A 20,354-nucleotide genomic window follows, 5' to 3' on the forward strand; every position below is an offset into this window, starting at 1 on the left:
CGGTGATATGTTCTCGTTTAAGAAAAAAAAATAAAAAATTCTGCGGGTTCATCTCTGCTCCCCTCCGCCTCCACCCACCACCAGCTCAAGTCACGTCAACCCAAAGGTAAATGTCATTTTTCCTTTGAATATTTATGTTATTTAATTTAACTGTACAGTAGATTATGTTACAAATTTTTAATATGTGTATAAAGTCGTTATGTTTTTACCTAAGGTTTTTGCACGCGTTGCACGCTTTCACTAATTAACATAGGTTTGGATTGCCCGTCATACGGCGAATTCGAGTTACGAGCCTAGCCGCTGAACAGATTAAGTTCGTAACACGGGGTCCACTGTACTAATTTAGAAAGCGTTAACACATATAGTCAGTCAAAAAACTAACATACAAATACGGACATTAAATTGTTTTGCTATAGCTGAAAAAGAATCAGAAAGATTGTTTGCATGAAGTAGGATAACAAACCATAACACAACACAAGATGATCCATGTGCATTCATGCTGATCCAAATCAACCGAAGATCAAAAATATGCAGCTATAAGAAACATAAGTATAGCAAATTACGCATTCGGAAAACTCTTTATTTTTCACATTTATTTTACTTTTGTATCTTTTGCAGCCCTTTAATTTTTGCCTAATTGAAACACTGACTGGGAGCCGTGTGCATGATGCAATATGCATGATTCACATTTAATAATTTAGCCATAGTTGCATAATGTTTGAAAGCTGTGTCTGAAGACACTAAATGCCATAGCTGGTTAAACTCAAAGTCATCATGTTATTAAACTGAATGCTCTAGAGCCCACTTCACAACGCACTCACCCACAGTGAAAGAGTAGAGTTACAGCACACATTTAGTGGTTTCCAAGGTGCCGATATTTGGGAGTGCTGACGTAGCTGCCTACCAGAAAATATAAACTTGAGATTTTGCTGCTGGTGACAACACAGCTCGGCAATATGCATCTTTCATTGATGCAAAATGCTTCTCATAGTGAGTGGAATGAACACAAGGGCCTCAGGGGCAATCCAACAAATGCAAGACGTTTGAGTAATGAGAATCAATGAGTGTCTGCGATGTAATGTCGCCCGATTAAACTAAACCTGCTTTTTCATGATTGGTACCAGAAAAAATAAAATACAACGTTGGTTCTAAATACAGTGATCCCCCCTACTTCACGATCAATGGGGGGTGTCAACCCCCCCGCGAAGTCTGAAACCAGCGAAGTATGGTATCAGTTCCAAGATTTCTATGTATGGCCCAATATAGCCGCAGTAACCATAAACAATCCTTTTTTTGTATTTTATTTCCTATTAAATTAAAAGCAAATTAAAAAAGCAAATTAAAAGCATGAATTTCAAAATAAGATTAAAAACGTCACGAACTCTAATGCTTAAAGAATTCTTAACGTAGTTATTAACTAATATTACTTAGTTATTTGATGAATACAGTACTGTATAATGTACTTTTTTGCTTTTTCAATTTTTTTCCATTTTTGTGCATTTTTTTAATTATTTTTTGTTTTGAAATATTTTTAATTTTTCCTGGAAAAACTCGCAAAGTACTGAGACCGCAATATCTGAGACCGCGAAGTAGGAGGGATCACTGTATACCCAAAATAGTGCTCACTGAACATTTTTACCATGTAAATGCTTCAGTCATACATCAATCGGTGTTCATAATAAAAGGTAATTCAAAGGTAATTTCAGCAATTTGTTCTTTCAGAAATGGTTATGAAACTGCTCATCTCTCAGTTTCAGAAACATTGGGAACGTATGAAGAATAAAAAAACAGTAAAACTACGACGGCCTGTCCTGCAATCCTGTAACAGAGCCTGCTGCGTTTGGGCTTTCCGGCAAACACAAATTTCTCAAACCCTGACGAGCGAGGTCACAACGAGGCTCACTGAACGTGTCACTAATTCAGTGTCACTGTATGAACACAAATCAGAAGTGCTATATTAACCACACTTTGTTTGAGGAGTTTTCAGTGCACCAATAGTGATTTTTTTTTTTTAAACTGTAGAAGTTACACCGTTGAATTCAAGCCATGCAACACGGTAAGTAATAGTAAATGCCCCTCCACCTCCAATGCATTTCATGATCCCCCTTGACTGATGTTTGGTGATGGATCTCGATAGCACTGAGAAGATTTGTGAAAACTATCCTTCATTTTCCAAAATGAGGTATGAGTTACAAAAAGGAAGCTTTTCAGTTGAGGAGCAGGTGACTGCTGTTCAATGATGTTGATGCACTGCTGATATCAACCTGCACCATGAATACAGTAAAAATAAAACAAAACAAACAAAAAAGAAGCAGCTATTAAATGGATGGCATTGTTCTTTGGAAAAATGAAATTAGCAAAAGTAGCACTGACTGTACAGTAGATATGACACACCTCACCAATGGAAGAATGATGTCAATGAAATATATTTATCAGTGACATAGACATGCACATTCCCAAACAACATAATAAATCACATTTAAAAAAATAAAACTCCCTCAAAGAGCCATATACCACTAAATATAGTCTAAATATAGTACATTGGTGATCTGTGAATTGTTAAATCATTGCTGACACGGATCAGTAATGCAAATGTTAACCCAAGTGTGAATCATGAGTGGGAAGATTATCCCACGCCAAGTAGACATTATGATATGCTTTGCTTCATGTGTCATTTTACAAAATAAATACGTAATCTCTGTGTTGTGATCTGGTTTTGACAGTACTGACGTACAGCCACCAAAAAAGAAACAATACACTGTGACAGTTCTCAAAGCATCCATTGCAAAATACAGAGTACACGTTGGCCTTTGTGGTTAATATGCCGGATTTATTTTGTCACCACCTATGCAACACTAATGATGATATGCTTCATTTTCATCAGAACGGCTTTTCGTTTATGGGAGCAATAAAGTGAATGGATGAGTTAAAAAGCCCCCTTCTTCTTGTGCTCAGCACATCCGCCTACGAAATCAAGTTTTATACTCTGATATTGATGGAAAACCAAGACAAAGAGATCATACACATGGCACCAGATAATTCATTATATTTTTCTTGTTTTGAAACACCAGTGAAAATGTGAAAAAATGTAACAGAGAAAGTTACATTTCTTGGATTTTTTTATTTGTTTTTCTAGGCCAGGACAGTCTATGTTTGAACAAACAAGCTATATATATATATATATATATATATATATATATATATATATATATATATATATATATATATATATATATATATATATATATATATATATATATATAAACACCTGCATTGACTTCAGGTTCACCTGAGATGTTATATACCATAATTACAGTATAACATTATTATCTAATTATAATTTCATTCTATAATTAAACTGTAAAGTAGTCATGACAAGGGTGGTCCTGAATTGAGTGAATGCAAAATACAGCATACAGTATGTTGTAATCTGTGCCAAGGTAATGCAGTTGCTGTCATGTGACCCATTACAGATTACTAGACAAGAGTTGTGTGTGTGTGTGTGTGTCTTGATTAGTCTCATTTTATGTGAACAAATATTTATTTAAAAATATAATACTATGTTTGTCATGTACATATTTCTTGTAGCACTCAGTGATAATATACCAAGTAAATGAGGTGAAAATTCCTAATCAGCTAAAATGCATACAGTAATTAGTCAGATTATATCACAGAATATGAGATGAATGGGCTTTGTGCTGTTACACATCTGCTTTTCCCCCAAGAATTCTATATTTAAACTTGCCATGTTTAATTCATCATGTGCTTCTATGTTCTAAAATTGGTTCTCTGAGATGATACAGTATCAAGGATATAAGAAAGTAAAATGTCAAGGCCTTATAGTGACCTTAAAGATGCAATATTCCTCAAGGCAAAAATGTTTGTTTGGTTTGAGATAAGCGCTATGTATAAGCAGAAGTAATTATAATACCATCACACTACTGTTGAATTTTGAGATATAACATTTCCCGTAAGATTGAACACGGATGATTACCACTCTTTATGCCATCCCAGTGATTGACTGTCTCTCTATAAGATTGACAGACCTGTCATGGGATAAGTGGTATAGGTTCATGGATGAAAAGTTCAGCTGTTAATTCTCTCAGTAGTGTGACTCAGTAGTGTGTCTCTGTGTTCCATCATGCTCCATTTATAAAAAGGACTTACCTAAAGGAATATGCAACAGTAAATGATTCAATACATTTACGTTTGTGACATATGGACAAATATTTATGTCTGTTGGTACTGTTGAGTGAAGCAAATAAGCAGAATTTTATCACATACTAGGGAGTCTGGTAATTAATGGGAGCTAGCAGTGCCTGTAATTTTCAATTAAACCCAAAGAATGATACAGCAAGATAGAATAGTTTCACATTAATTCTGTGCAAATAATTAAATAAATAAATCCCACTGGACCTGGCAGCGCCCTACAATGGTTTATGTGAGACTTAGAAGCACTTTGAGCATACTATGTTGTAGATAGTGCCAGAGGTGGGTATTTTATATTTTTTCTGCTGGTCCCTCATTTGCAGTCTGTTGATACCGGGGATCCCATTCTTTCTCTGTGGGTCTGACAGGAAATGTAAACTGTGTTGAGACTGTTTAGTGGAAGGGAGGGCTTCACTGTAGATTTTAGAGAATATTTCAAATAAATTCTAATTTGTGTTTTACATTTTTGGCACTAAAAATCAATTAGGGTTCTATGTAATAATTCCATTAACCAATAACTCTTGTAAAATTTTAAAATGGATGACATTTGTGAAGGCACCTTGATGACGGAGTGGTTAGTATTTTTCTCTCAAAGTTCAGGGTCCCAAGTGCAAGTCCAGATTACTCTGGCTTTCCTGTGTAGAGTTTGCATCTTCTCCCCAAGCCTGTGTGGGCACTCTGGTTTTTTGCCAAGCTCCAAAAACATCCATGGCAGGTGTATTAGACATACTAAATCAAAGATGTCAAAGTCAAGGTCTGTGGAGTGCTGATTCAACTTCAACTTTCTGGTTAAAACACCAATTTTGCAATCTGTCTTTGACTTTTAAAATGTTGTTGGAAAAAAAAGAGCTTCTTGTTCACAATCTCTCTTTTGAACAGTTTTTACCAGCCTATGATTTTGAAAATAGTTAGAAGTGTGACAATCACAGCTAAAATTATTTGATTTCACAGTTATACCAGCCCTCTGACAGAAACTATCACTACAATGTGGCCCATGATAAAAGTTTTATGCCCTACATATGAACAATTATTTAACAAATGACATTTCTAGTATGACATATCACAGACAGCAACGATGTGATTTGGACTTTAAGACCACTCCAGCTAAGTCCCCAAAAAGCTTTGGGGGGGAAATCTCATTGTTTCTCCAAAACCTGGTGATCAAGCTGTACTATCACCCATCTGTCTTATCGTCCTTATTGTCTAGGAGTTTGATTTGCCCAGTCATCGACGAACCAACCTGAAAAGCTGTTTTTACAGATTGCCTCATTGCACATCATCAATTCTGTTTCTCGCCTAAGGTCAGCTCAGGCAATGAGATGGCATTGTGAAGATCGTGGAAAGATGTCAATAGAGAATGAAATATTGATGGAAGACCTTGCTTCTTTCTTCTGCCCTGAGGCATGAAGCTGCACTTATACAGTTCATGGCCAAAATGGGGGAAGTCATAGAAGCTGAAATAAAAGAGAAACAACAAAACAACACAAATATGCCAACGCCCAGCCCATCCTCACCCTTTGAGGTATAATTATCTTCTTCATCAAAAGAATCAGATTCACTTAATATTGCAAGCTAAGACCAGCCAGGCAGACATATGATCCTCATGTGGCAATTGTAGAATCAATCCAATAAATAACAAACAGGAAAATGAATCCAAACAACAGAATTTTTATGTTATGGACCCTCAGTTACAATGTGTAGAGACAAAGCAGAGATATGTTGTCCTTTGTTGAACCGAGCGCAGTAGTGTCATAAAAATGGAGAGTATGTTCAGAAGTCTTGGGCACATTTTAAGTTTCCTGATCTACTGAAGTAACCATCCATTAATTTTCTATATCTGTGTACCCGCAATAGGATCACTGGCTTGCTGGTGCTTAACCCAGCCCTCTTCAGGCAGTGGGTGGGTGACACCCTGAATTGGTTACCCACCAATTGCAGGGCACACCAAGCAAACAACAATTCAATCTCCCAATTACACCTCAAGACAATTTAGAGCAGGTGTGTCAAACGTACTGTCTTTGTTTTGTGAAAATTCTTACTTTTACAAGCAATATGAAGATCAACACCGAAAATTACTGCAAGGTGCCAGCCGCAACTCATGTTAGGGCTCATTAACAACTGACTCAGTCGTACTCTGCAGGCTTCCTCGTCCATAACAACAAAAGTTACAATATGCAAAAATTCTTACTTTTATAACAGAGTAAAAAGTGGAACATTCACATTAGCATTAGCATTTTGCTTCGTTATGCTACTGCTCAGCGAAGGTAAAATTGCCCAGAAGAGATTCCCAGTGGCCGGGGTTGGGCTAGACGTTCAGCTTTGGTCCTTGTTGTGTTATAAATAATCAGTCTTGCATTTTTTTTTAAGTTGACTTTCTTCACAGTTTAGCTGTTTAGTGGATGGATTTAGTGCCCATGTATTTGACATTACATTATGACTTTTTCTTTTCTTTTTTTTTCTTTTTTTTTATGCATATCATTACGTGGGTGACATCCAGTGTCCAAACTGAGACAGCACCACACCATTTTATTTTGTTCAAGTGTTTGGAATTCACTGTACATCTTTTCCTTTTTTTCCAGATTTTGATGAGACATTTTCCTTCCTAGGCATCTCGGTGGAACAGTGGATAGCACGCCTCACAGTTAAAGGGACCCGAGTTAAAATCCACCTCACTCTGGCCTTTATGTGTGGAGTTTGCATGTTCTCCCCAAGCCCGCGCTCTCGATGGCCACTCCAGCTCCCTACCACCCTCCAAAAACATGCATGGCAGGTGTATTGGACATACTAAATTCTCTTTAGGTGTAATTGGGTGCGCAAACGGTTGTTCCATCTCTATGTGCCCTGCGATTGGCTGGCAACCATTTAAAGGTGTCCCCCACCTACTGCCCGAAGCCAGCTGGGAAAGGCACCAGCAAACCTGTGACCCTTGTGAGGATAAGTGGCTCTAGAAAATGGATGGATGGATGGACTGAACTAAGAATGATAATAAAATATAGCTAAATTAAGCTAAATTCATTAAATTTATTGTAATGCTAACAATGTTTCCATACTTTTTTCAGATCTAGTAATGGAATCCTCTCAATAACGAATTAACTTGCAAAAATGGAATCAAGGACACTTGTTCAATGTGTGTTTCACATGTTCATTGCATTTTCTGGAGTTTGTAAGGTGTTGTGCAGTCATCCATATAAGATGTGCCAAACAGTTGTTGTAGGAAGTTGCCTACTGTCTCTTCTGATTGACTTAAAGGAGGTTCTGCTTGAAGGCAGTTTGAACTCAGTCAACTGTAACATCTAAGTTGAGGGATGTCCCACTTTCTTAGCTTAGGACAATCACACATCGTTCATGAAAATGCCATCTCAATATGGACTTCATTTCTGATGCCTCTTTTTGGAATTCTCTGCTAAAGGCATGGTGAACAAGTTTCCATGATTCAGGTCTTGTGAATTCAAGGATAGAAAACGCTTTATGAATATGATTATGATTAAAGCGTTTCAATGCTGTTAAAGCAACCGTTCAGACCTTGATGGGGACCATGTTGAAAAATTAAGCGGCAAAAACCTTTTATCCCTTTCAGTTTTTCTCAAGCTTATTTTTTTCATACACTCCCATATAGAGGACCTCGCTAGAGCACCTATTAAGCACACATAAATATCTGCAAACAGCAGTTTGCTAAAGCAGCCCATATCATAATGCAGACTGTAGGAAAGAAATACAGAGTAGCTGTTTAAGGACTAACAAGCAATGATTTGTATGCCAAATGTATGACTCACCATTGATCCAATTAGCCTTTGGGTCATGGATCTTGAACTCTGGTTTAAAGAGATCCTCCACAGTCAGTTTGGTGTCACTTCCAGCTTGGTTGTCAGCTGCAAAAATAAAGCATGCATTGAGATTACTCTTACAGATATTATGCACTAAGATATAATGACTGTTACTGCTCTTAGAAAGTAAATCTTGATGAAAGAAACACAGCCATTGAAATTCTGTATACCTCATTGAAATTCAAATCAAGAGTTCACCTATCATGACAGTTGGTTGTTTAAAGTTTAAAAATTATGTTTCCCAGCTCTCTAATAAAAAAAAACGACAATTGGAGTGTGCCAAAGAATTGATTCACCTTAGAATTATAATTGTCATCTACTACAAGTTAAATCAAATTCAAATGTCCCAAAATCGATACCATAGCTTCAAAGAAATGACTCCACGTCCGATATTACGTCGATATTACGTCCAAGTCACACTGTGCAACCACGCAGCCCATTCTGGAAAGCCAAGCCTGCGGCAGAAGGCACAAAAACTAACAATGGGGGAAATTAAACCACCCAATCCTCATTGAAAGCATAAATGTATGTGTGGAGGAAACTTTTGCAGACAGCGGAGTCAAGGTACAATACACCATCCCGCTTTACAAATAAACTGAAATAAAAGTTGCCAGTGTCTTGCCCGAAACGAGCAGTGATACTGGTATGATACATTGACATCGAGAGGAATACCATCTTTTGGAGTTGTGCAAACCCGTGTGACTTACGGAAGCCACACAGCAACGTTTCACTCCGCTTCTAACATGTTTGACCGTCACTGATCGGGTGATTGTGGTAGCCTTAAAAGTGACTTTTCCCTATCACAGCTCCCAATGACGTTGAAGCTGTGATAAATATTTCCGCTGCCTTTTGCCTAAATTGATCAACACCAACAGGAATAGCGGTCAGTCCCCGCAAGTCTCCTGCTTTAATGCACTTTGCATGTGAATTAAAAGTGCTATCCAGCAAGAAATATTCATACAGCACAGAAATCAATTTTATAATCAAGCAGTTCCGTAATCAACAAGTTCCATAATTTACTCATTTACACAAAACAAAATAAAATAAAGTACGCAAACTCCGAATTAATATACAATCAAATATTACACACATACGTGTAAGTGAATGACAATACCATCAATACTAAATGTTACCATTGTTATTGATAATGTTCCTGATGTACACGTAGTTGCACACATTTCATTCTTTGTCCATACTCTCAATTTAGCTGGCAACTTGTAAAAGTTTATTTTCATATCTTGTTTGTCATTAATGTATTGAGTAATATTAGTATTTTTTATTTGGGTAAAAAAAAAAACCCACATACTATTTTTGGTACAGTAATTTCCTGTGGAATGACAAAGTATTTTGTTTCACTTTTTTAGGGATACAGATACACTTTATTTTTGTATCATTGTATTTTATACCATACAGCTATACAGTTTATAGCTAGCTTTAAAAAGTAGCACCTCATGTTCCTTGCTAATCAAAACTATATCAATGTAAAACAAAATTCCACATTCTGCCTTTCTCATTCTGTCTAGGAAGGCAGGCTGAAGTAGAATGAGGATTCTTTGCACATCTATAGATTGAAACAGAAATCGATTTGGATTGAAACTAATAATTTTCAATCAAAAATTGTTTTGAATCGAGAATTGAATCAGAGACCCAAAAATCAGAACCAAATCTAATTTTGAGACAGTGAGAGATTTCCACACCTGCTAGTCTTTTTCAACACCTCCACTAAGACCGTACGACAAACAACATTGAATGATTGTTAGACTTCTTTTTTCTATCCAGATTCCATCTATATGGTGTGTTGACATCCCCATACGTGTCTATGCCTTTCAAAATGTGATGTCTCAAACATGACATTATTTTAAAGGATATGGGCCTTTTGTACTACAACCGTCTTTTGATATTTCTGTGCATCCTAACATTGATGTCACCGATTTACTCATGCAATGTCCCAAAGGTAATCAGGGATATCAGTTTGTGGCTCAACGACATCAGGGACTGAATGTATCATTCTAAGATGGTTGCTCTAACTACATTTTGCATTGTCATCCTCTCTAATGGTTAATCCAGAAATCCCTTTGCACTCCTAAAACATTTTGTATATGACATGTATGCAGTGGTGGACCCGTCAGAGCCAGCAAGGCTTTCTCTGCTGGCCTAATATAACCTGAAATTACCACAACTATAATCAACTATAATAATTATAATAACAATAATAACGAAAAAAATAAGTCAATTTCATTTTAAATGTATTTTTACTAAATATATATATTTTATATATAAAATTGTTTTCCATATTCTGTTCTTTTCGTTTCATATTATATCCATATGGTTAGACTCCTACATGTGCTGCCGTTTTAGTGTCGAATTTTTAGCCAATTAGAATTCAGCTAACGTGTGTTGCCATGCAGACTTCTAGGCAGACCACGTCTGCCTAGCAGCAAGGCGCGAGGTGCATTCGTTTGAACAAGTAGAAAGCTTCTGTGCAGTGTGCAATGACGTATTGTGTACAGGCCCGTATTTTTGTTATATTGTACATCTGCAATAGCCAATCGAGTCATAAGATCGCCAATCCTTCCTCCTCCCAACTCAACTCACTCTGCCCGGAACGTGACACTTATATTAAATTGCCATTTGTAATTTAGCGTACAATCTTGTTAAAGGTTGCCTGCTCTTGGCGGACTTCATAAAACTTCGTGGACAAATAATTTGAAATTATTATGACTTATTCTAAGTTTTGGCTTGTATAATGATAAGCTTTAATTGCTGATGCGGGTTTATTGATTTTTAAATGTGTACGTGTGCATGAGAGGTCCATTCACTGAAGGCCTGAGTGTGAAAGGCACGGACTGCCACTACATTTATCAATCAATCAATCAATCAATCAATCAGTCAATCAAATTTTATTTGTATAGCCCTGAATCACTGAAGTCTCAAAGGGCTTCACCGATGAAAAGAGGTCATGTCAAGACTTGTTCTTAATGACCAACAGTATGTTTTAAATATGATAAAAATAATAAAACAATAAATAACAGTTCTAGTTTACATTGAATTATATTACTTGGGGGAAGCAACTTCTCCGGAGGCGGCCATGTTTGTTATAGCTGCAGACAAAGGTAAATGCAGCACCTGCAGCACCTCCTGCAGTCCGTAATGAAAAACGGGAAACATGGGAAGTCCAGAAAACAAAATGTTACAATGGTCTAGGCACGACGTAACAAATGCATAAATTAATGTTTCAGCATCGCTAGGAGAAAGAATAGGGCGGATTTTAGCTATATTGCGAAGGTGAAAAAATGTTGTTCTTGTCATGTCATTAATAAGTGTCTGAAAAGAGAGAGTTGAGTCAAATATCACGATGAGGTTTTTTGCAAAACTACTTTGGGAAATAGTACAGTTATCCAGGTTCAACGTCAATATTTCCATGATATTCAATGGAAAAAAAACAATTTTCCCACGACATGTTTCAGTTTTTAAAAGAACATGCTAGATTGGGCATGGAACAGGCCTTTCTGTATAGGACAGCTGTTGATTGTGAGCAGTGGTGGAGGATGGCCAAATGACTTTGAATGTCAGCCATATTGGCTTTCCTTGCACATCCCACACAGATATTTGTAGCTGGAGGCCTTGAGGGTAACCGAGCGTAGAAGGCAACAGCGGCTGAAAGGGTAGGGGATGATCTCGATCACATCACGCTCTAAGGTTGATTCTTGGTGCAAATCCTTGACTTAAAAGGACACTCTAGCTGTACAGGCCATTAAAACAGGAATATGATACAGTCAGACAGTCAGCCTGTCCATAAATCAGGAAAATGATATCAGCGTATTGTGTTTTCAATTTCATCAATTATATTTAGGAGAAATCAGTGAATAACATGTCTTAAAAATGTGTCCAAAAAATGAGCAAAATGTCACAATCCTGGATTAGGACATGATGACCCATAATCTTCAAACAAAACTTTTTGGTCAAAAGTATCAAAAGACAGTTGATAAAAGTTGACAAAAATGGGAAGCATGTGCCAATAGTCTGTCTGTCTGTCTGTTTCTGTCTTTCTCTCCCTCTCTCTCTCCCTCATTCTCCCTCTCTGATTGATTAACTGAATAATTGATAAATAGATAGCTATACATGCCAGGGTGCTCTGAAAAGTTTATAGGCTGACTAAAAAGGTTAAAATGAAAAGCATTATAAAAAGCATTTACTGATTCTAACTTTTCATTCCACATTACCCACATTGGTCTCAGAAAAAGAGGTACATGGAAATGGTTCAAATTTAGCATCAAATCAGCAGAACCACGGGCTACCCTGCAAAGATAATCACGCTGAAATGGTTGCCAGATTATGAGATGATGCTTATCAATTGTGCAGAAGTAGGCATCCGAATTCAAAAGGGGTTAGAAGACCTTGAAGGTCTGGACATCTTGCAACAGATATCTTCCCAGGGAAACAAAAAGGTTTCAAAAACTCCGGCCAAAGTGGAGATTTGCCAAATCCTCCGGATCCACATTTGTGTGTAGCAAGCATAAACTGGAGATTTATGTCATCACTCTTTCCTATCTGTACACAGAGGAAGCTTTGCCACCGTTTTATCCATTTTTGGATAATGGCTCTGACAATGGTTTTCTGGAGCACCAGCAACCATGGAAATATAACCTTTTTTAAACTGACAAAGTCCATTTTTTTCTTAATGTCTTTGGATCGTGACATGATGTGTCTGTGCTTGGGATTTTGTCGCCTACTTCACTTTGTGAGATTCTTTTCAAATGATTTCTTGATTCAACAAAGGTAGCGGCAATCAGGTTTTACCTGTGAAACTGAACTGTGGTGAGTCACTCCAGTTTTGTGATTTAACAGGAGGGGGGGCAATTACGTTTCACATAGGGTCAGGTTTGTATATTATATTATTATTATTGGTTTAATGAAACCTTTGATAGTGATAAACCTGCAAAAACCAAAGAAAGGGAGCAAATACGTTTTCACAGCAACGTATGTTTACATCAGCACTTTAGACCTAGACTTTTTGCAGTCTGCCCACTAAAAAGGAAATATTATAGACATTTTTTTTTTTTTTTGGTGGAATTTTATATTACGAATTTTGCAAAAATCTTGCTTTGTCTCGTTCTCCAGGACTCATTCTTGTCAAAAATCTTGTCTCATGGGATTTCTGTCTAGTCCCATTCATGCTGGACTTATATAAATTATCTGTTCTAAATTTTAAGACCCTGTTTTCATTACAACTTTTTATTACAATGGCTTTTAGAGAATGTGAGTTGTGTTGAAATTATATTTCAATTGTTAAACATATAGTAGCTACAGATAAATATTAAATATTAGGGCTGGGTATTGAGTCTTAAAACACTATCAACAAAATTTATAATGCCAAAATTCTGTCTTAACTGTCATTTAGGACAAAATTATGTGTTTGATAGGTGTATCAAAACATGTTATTGCAGAAGAGGGCTTTAGGGCTACCAATGAATTTTACCTGGCGTGAGAACGATGACTGACATGGTGATGAGGGAGCAAACCACTAGGATGACCAATAAGGCAATGGCAATGCCCTTCCAGTTCCTTTGAGGTGGACTCACCCCACCGAGGTCCTGTGAAAACCAAAAGACCTTTTAAATCACATAAACATTCAATGTTACATTGTGCTGATAAAAAAAATAAAAACAGTTACATTTTAAATGTTTTCTCTTTCCTAGGGAAGACTCTGCAACATCATTTTATTTAATATTAAATTATGAACGTATTCATGAGAACTTGGGTCCTTTTTCCAACTCTATTTATTGTACATTTTCCAAACAGACAAAACCCAACATACATTGAACATGCAGCAAGTCACAATGCAAAGGCCAAACACCCCAAAGGCCAAACAGTATCACACAAACCCACACACATCAACAAAAATGAAAAAATAAATGAATTAAAAAATAATACTGATAAAATGAAAACAAAAAATAAAGTATAATAAAATAAAATACAAATAAATAAATAAACACATACATTTATCATTCGTCCTCCAGATCAAAAGGAATATCCAAAAGCCTAATATATTGCATAAAAGATTCCCGTGTGTTGTGAAATATATTTACAGAGCCATTAAATATACATCTCAGCTTTTCAAGCTTCAAATTATAAAGGACCTCTCTAACCCAACTGGGTTGGGGAAACTTCCAATGTATCAGGATTAACCTGCGGCCCAAAAGATTCGAGAAAGCCAAGGCTTGTACAACTTTACTTGGCAATTCCGCATCTGGGGAGATACCAAAAATTGCGGATAAATGTTTTTTAATGAAGTTACTGACCTGAAAAAAAACGAAAGAAATGATGATTTGGAAGGGCAAATGCTCTGGCAAGTTGTTCGAATGGGCAAAATACATTGTCTGCATACAGATCATTAACTGATTTTATCCCATTGTCAAACCAAACTTGGTACGCTGGATCAGTTCCTGCTGCATCAGCCCTGGCCTGATGTGAAAGCAGCTTCCCTGCTTTATCGCCAGATTCATAGAAACGTTGTCTGGACTTCAAAAGCAACGTCCTGACCTTTGCAGTAGAAGCCAGATCAAAATCCATTTGTAAAGTAACCCACTGTTCATAGAGAGAAGGATCGGGGTTGGTTGCATACTCCGTCAAACTTTTTGATGTCCCTAAGAAGACCAGAATTTTTTTTAATTTTCCTCCTTTTTCCTATTGGAGACATATGAAATAAGTTGGCCTCTAATATAGGCCTGAGATGCCTCCCAGAGAATGCCCCTGGTTACATCTGGCGTATCATTAACATCCATATATAAAGAAATCTGAGACTGTATAAATTGTTTATAACTGTCTTTTGCCAGAAGCCCAGAATGAAACCTCCACACTTTAGGCGAGCAGGTTTGGGCAACCAGAGCCAGGTCAAGGGAGGTTGGCGCATGGTCGGACACCGCTATACTCACTTGGGCAACCCTTGAAAGCAAGCGGAGATCTCACAGAAAAAAAATCAATGCATGAATATGTGTGACGAACATGAGAAAAAAAAGTAGTAAGTTCTTGATTTGGAAAATTTCTGTCTCCAAGGATCAATAAGGCCCTATTGCTGAGAAAGTGAGAGTAAGGTCTTCGCGGACTGAGTAACTGGAACAGCTTTAGTAGATGAACGATCCTGGACAAGATTAAAGTCAACCCCCATAATTATATAACTATTTTTAATGTTTGGAAAAGCAGCAAACATGTTTGGCATGAAAGAGCCATGGTCCCAGTTAGGGCCATATACAGAGACTAACAACAGAGGGGTGCCTTGAAGTGTTCCAGAAACCATAACATACCTGCTATTTACATCAGTCACAGACTCATCCACCACAAAATGAATGCCTTTTCTGATTACCATAGCCACGTCCCATGCTTTACTACTAAATGAGGAGTGGTACAGTGACCCAACCCAGTTCTTTTTAAGTGATGCAACTTCCTTATTGAGCATATGAGTCTCTTGGATAAAACATATATCAGCTTTAAGTTGACACAAGTGAGCCATTACTCGGCCCTGTTTTGGAGCAGTCCCCATGCCCTTCGTATTCCACGAAACAAATCTAAGCGCATTTTGGACTGAGGTCATGCCTTAGCAAGAGGTCTAGTTAGAACGACTCTGATGGGCATGGTCAGGAGTCTGAGCACAAAAAAAAAGGGACGAAGCTGACGACTGAAAAAGAAACAGAGAGAAAGAAAAATAAATAAATAAAAGTAAAAAAAAAAAAAAAAGGGACACACACACACACACACACACACACACACACACATCCAACCATTTCAAACAATTAACACTCTTGGCCACAAGAAAACTTCCCCGATATCAAATATTGTGCGTATAATATATGACAGTGTCAACAACACCAACTACCAACTGTAGAACTTCCAGTGCAACCCGCAGATTTCAACTCCCTGAGTGCGAAACTTGTTGAATGCAATTTCACCCCCCCAAAAAAAACAACAAACACAATCAGACTAAGAAAATACAACAAAAAATGAAATAAAAAATATATACTTAATTCAAATGTCAAAATAATCATTAAAAAAATGAAATGAAGAAAAAAAACCTACCGCTAAACATTACAATAATAAATAGAACTAGGGTCCTTTTAACTGTGAGGCAGACGTGCTTTTCACTGTGCCACTGAAGCGGTGGGTATTTCATCTTATTTGACATTAAATTATGAAAGTATTCATGACTCTTCAATAAAGCAATCAATTCAACCAGTTTGATATATTTTTAAAAATGTAATAATTTTGAAATTTGTTAAAAAGCGTTTTGTGTCAACAAATGCTTGCTAAAGAAGTGATGAAGCCAGCAAAGCTAAAGTACTATTTTATTTTATAATGGTGTTTTTGACTAAATCATTGGCAGTTTGAGGGAAATTGACCCAGTTTGTTTTAAGGAGGCGTCGAATTTGCAATTTCTGTTTTGTAAACTTCAGAAAAGCTGAAAGATAACAAATATACTTGTTGTCAAATTAAGTATGTTATTTAAATAAATACTGAAAAAAAGGGCACTTAAGTTTGGCTGAAATCATGTTTTTATTTGTTTTTTTTTCTGCAAACATTTGCAATGGGGATCCTTTGTAAAATTTGCTTTCATATACTGGGTTATATTGAAATTTCTGTTCATTTCTGGCCAATGCTAATATTTTGTTTCAATTGGGGGAAACACTTAAATGTTTATTTAATACATTACTTTTAAATTCCGTTGTATATTTACATTCGATTATTTCAAAGTACAATTGTATACATTTATTAAATTTGATGTACAATCATGAAAGTATGTAATTTGCATTGGAATAACAGAAACACATTGTTAGTTTAGGATCAAATTGGGTTGCAGTAAAGGGATTGAAAAACCTTTTAGTAAAGTGATCAAATTGTGTAGGAGTAAAGTGATCAAATTGTGTTGGAGTAAAATGATCAAAGAGCTGAAATTACTTCAATAAAATACATTGTGATGACGTTGTTTTAACACAAAGTACTTGTGTTTATTGAAAATGAATAATTTGTGTTGATTGAACACAATTCTGTGAGTTACTGCCAAGGCAAACAATTTGTGTGCAACAAATGTCCACTATTGAATTGAGTAAATCCAACGTGTTTGTTTTTGATTGAGAATTGAGAATCCTGCCTTCAAAGAACCAAAAGTCGTATATAGCAGTCCTAATATCCATATAGATTTGCAACTGTTTAGTACGTGCGCCTCTCAACCACCTAAGAAAAAAAAGGGGGTACAATGATCCCCCCTACTTAATGGGGGGTGTCAACGGTGAAAAGAGTACACAAGTCATCACGTTGAACCACATTTATTTTGGCTCATGTATGGTGTATCATGTAACTGTTGAAAAATAAATCAACAACATAGTTAAAGTCAGTCAACTAACATATAAACACTTGCCGAACTTGACCTATGAATCTATGAAAATACTGTATTTTTAGCCGCTGACATTAGCGGGTTAGCAAACACTAAAAAATAAAAATAAAAATAAAAATAAAAATAAAAATAAAAATAAAAATAAAAATAAAAATAAAATATAAAAATATAAAAATATAAAAATATAAAAATATAAAAATATAAAAATAAAAATAAAATATAAAAATATAAAAATATAAAAATATAAATATAAATATAAAAAATATAAAAATAAAAATAACTACTAACTATAAAGTGCAACCTCTACACAAACGAACACATAAACAGAATAAACAATCATCGCTTACTAAACATAGGCAGTAGCGTGCGTTATCAACATAAATGATAATAAACTATAAAAATGAGCTTGCGTTGTCATTCACTACGTCACCGTAACGAGCCAAATGACCGCACAGGGAACGTAAAATAGGAAACGGAAATGCAACGCGATCCGACAAATTAAAAGCATGCATTTCAAAATAAGATAAAAACGTCACGAACTCCAACGCTTAAAGAATTCTTAACATAGTTATTAACTAATATTACTTTGTTATTTGATTAATACAGTACAGTATAATGTGCCTTTTTGCTTTTTTCAATTTTTGCACATTTTTTTAAATGATTTTTTTATTTTGAAATATTTTTAATTTTTCCTGGAAAAACTCTCGAAGTACTGAGACCGCGATATCTGAGACCGCGAAGTAGGAGGGATCACTGTATACACTTTTTACTCAGGTCGCTAGCATGCTGCTGACGCTTAGATCCAAATCTATTTTATCAAAGATATGCTGCATGCATTTGTATTCAAGGGCAGCATTGATCAAACTGTGTGCAGAAAGCTTGTTTGCACAATCTGATTGACCATGGAGCATATCGTGTATGTGTCATTATCTGGTGTGAAACCAGCAACATTTGCAGTGTTTCTTCCTCCACCTCCATGTCGGAGCCTTTGTGTTAGTGGGTCTCATGGCATCTTCCACCCCACATGCTGCCAGTGATGAGACAAATGAAACCTCCCGCATATAAATATCTTATCTCTGCGGGCTTTCTGCCCTCAATTACCCATAAAACCCTGCAGGTGAAACACAATCCACTAATATACCTCGATTGGACAGAGGGGAGGAGAAAACATGATCTAATTAAAGTTAATCTTTTGAATAAAAAGCTTGAATTAAACTATGCGACACCCTGATTTTTTTTCTATAATTGGAATTGTTGCTTGCTAGAACACAGCACATAACAATGCCGTAAATATTTCCCAACGTGAACCACTGCAAAACACAACAATTTACTGCACCCCAGACCTTTAATGCGGTACTTGACTTTGTGTTGCTCACCTTGAAGAAATGAAAATAAAATAATGTATTTAAGACCATATGAGCTCCATATACAATAGTTAAACCGTTACCTCCAATTATGAAGTATCCAAAAGGAAAGTGATGTCATTATTGTGTTAAATCAGAAGATTTCTTCAGATTGCTATAATTGATAAAATGGCCACAACTCAAGTAGCCTTAACAGAATGACCAATGTAAAAATGAGCAAATCTATTGGTAGCTAAAAATGTCACTCTGCTTATAGACTCTATATACTTATTATTTTTATGGCAGTCATCAGCAACTATGTTGGAGGCACACATGCTTATCCAAAATTGAAAATAAGAAAAATGAGGTAAGGGCTTGCCCTAAATATTTTAAATCAAAGCAAAAGGTAGAGGTATAATAAATGATAGGCAAACCTGAATGTTAAGTGCCGTGCTGTATTTATAAAAATTATTTGCTGCATTTCAGAAACCGGTACATATTTCATTACCGTTCATTAACTGTAAAATAACCTGTATTTTGTTTAAAAAAAAATGTTTCACTGTCACTCTTATCACACTATCCCATCCACTGCACGAGAAGAGTTTAAAAAAGGACAGGAATGATTACATTTGTGCTTTATATGGATTTTCTTTTCAAATCCAAATTTAATGGCAGGGAAGTCACTCGATCTAATACTGTACTGGGACACAAAGAATTCATGAGAGTGAGCAAAGTGCATGGAAAAAATATATATATTTAGCAATTATTTATCATCGAAAACAAATGTTTTTTTCAAACTACTCAATCGTATCAGACAATGTTGCTGTCTAGATATTTGGTTAACCACCTGGTAATACATCTGGCATACTTATATACTTTATTCTAGACTTTTAAACCATGACTTAAAAAAAGAGTGATGAATCTTTCTGTATCTTTTTGGACTTATATCACTTAAGAACAAAAACCCTAATTTAAAGACATTGAATGAATGTGAATAAGACTGGATAATGTTGGAATCATGTTAAATATTTCATTGGCTTGAATTGGTGAACAATGAAAATATTGAAGGGGGAACCCTGGAAAAATCATTCTAAATTTATTTTAATATTAATAATTATTAGTGTTTTTGTGAAGACTTTAATGTATAAAAATAATTACTATAAATTATTACAAAATAATTATAAATTAGGAATTATTACAAATTATAAAGTATTAAAATTAATGAATGAGCTTGTGTCAAATTTAATTAACTTTTTTTAATTGCATGTTTAGTTCAAAGTCAGTTCACCCACCGGATATCTGAGAAGAAAAAGAAACATATGACCCCTATCATGGATCAAACCGGTAAATCCTTCACATTGTGAACCGATGTTCTTACCACTATACCAAGCGGCCTGTTAAACGTGAGCGAAAAATTTCCAATTGAGAATTGGAGATTTTTTCCATTAGGAATGAAATGATTCGAACAAAAATAAGGAATTAAGGAAAAAATATCTGCAATATGTGAATTATTGGAATTTTATTACTTAGGCTAAACGAATGAGGTAAATGTGAACGTGAAATTGGAAAACTTTAAATGCAAAATGTCAAATC

The 20,354-nt window shown here is 35.8% G+C and overlaps 1 protein-coding gene across 1 annotated transcript in view; it reads right to left on the minus strand.

The window, feature by feature from the left end:
• Nucleotides 1-20,354, minus strand: part of LOC148423214 (inactive dipeptidyl peptidase 10-like) — a 91,309-nt gene that overhangs the window by 54,799 nt on the left and 16,156 nt on the right. Inside the window, exons 2-3 of the mRNA XM_088414355.1 lie at nucleotides 13,513-13,627; nucleotides 7,983-8,078 (exon numbers count right to left, since the gene is read on the minus strand). Coding sequence (XP_088270481.1) covers nucleotides 7,983-8,078; nucleotides 13,513-13,627 — 211 coding nt within the window. The remainder of the gene's footprint in view (nucleotides 1-7,982; nucleotides 8,079-13,512; nucleotides 13,628-20,354) is intronic.

The sequence above is a fragment of the Hippichthys cyanospilos genome, chromosome 5, assembly GCF_059441005.1.
Source record: "Hippichthys cyanospilos isolate Australia breed blue-spotted pipefish chromosome 5, RoL_Hcya_1.0, whole genome shotgun sequence".
Taxonomy (NCBI): Eukaryota; Metazoa; Chordata; class Actinopteri; order Syngnathiformes; family Syngnathidae; genus Hippichthys; species Hippichthys cyanospilos.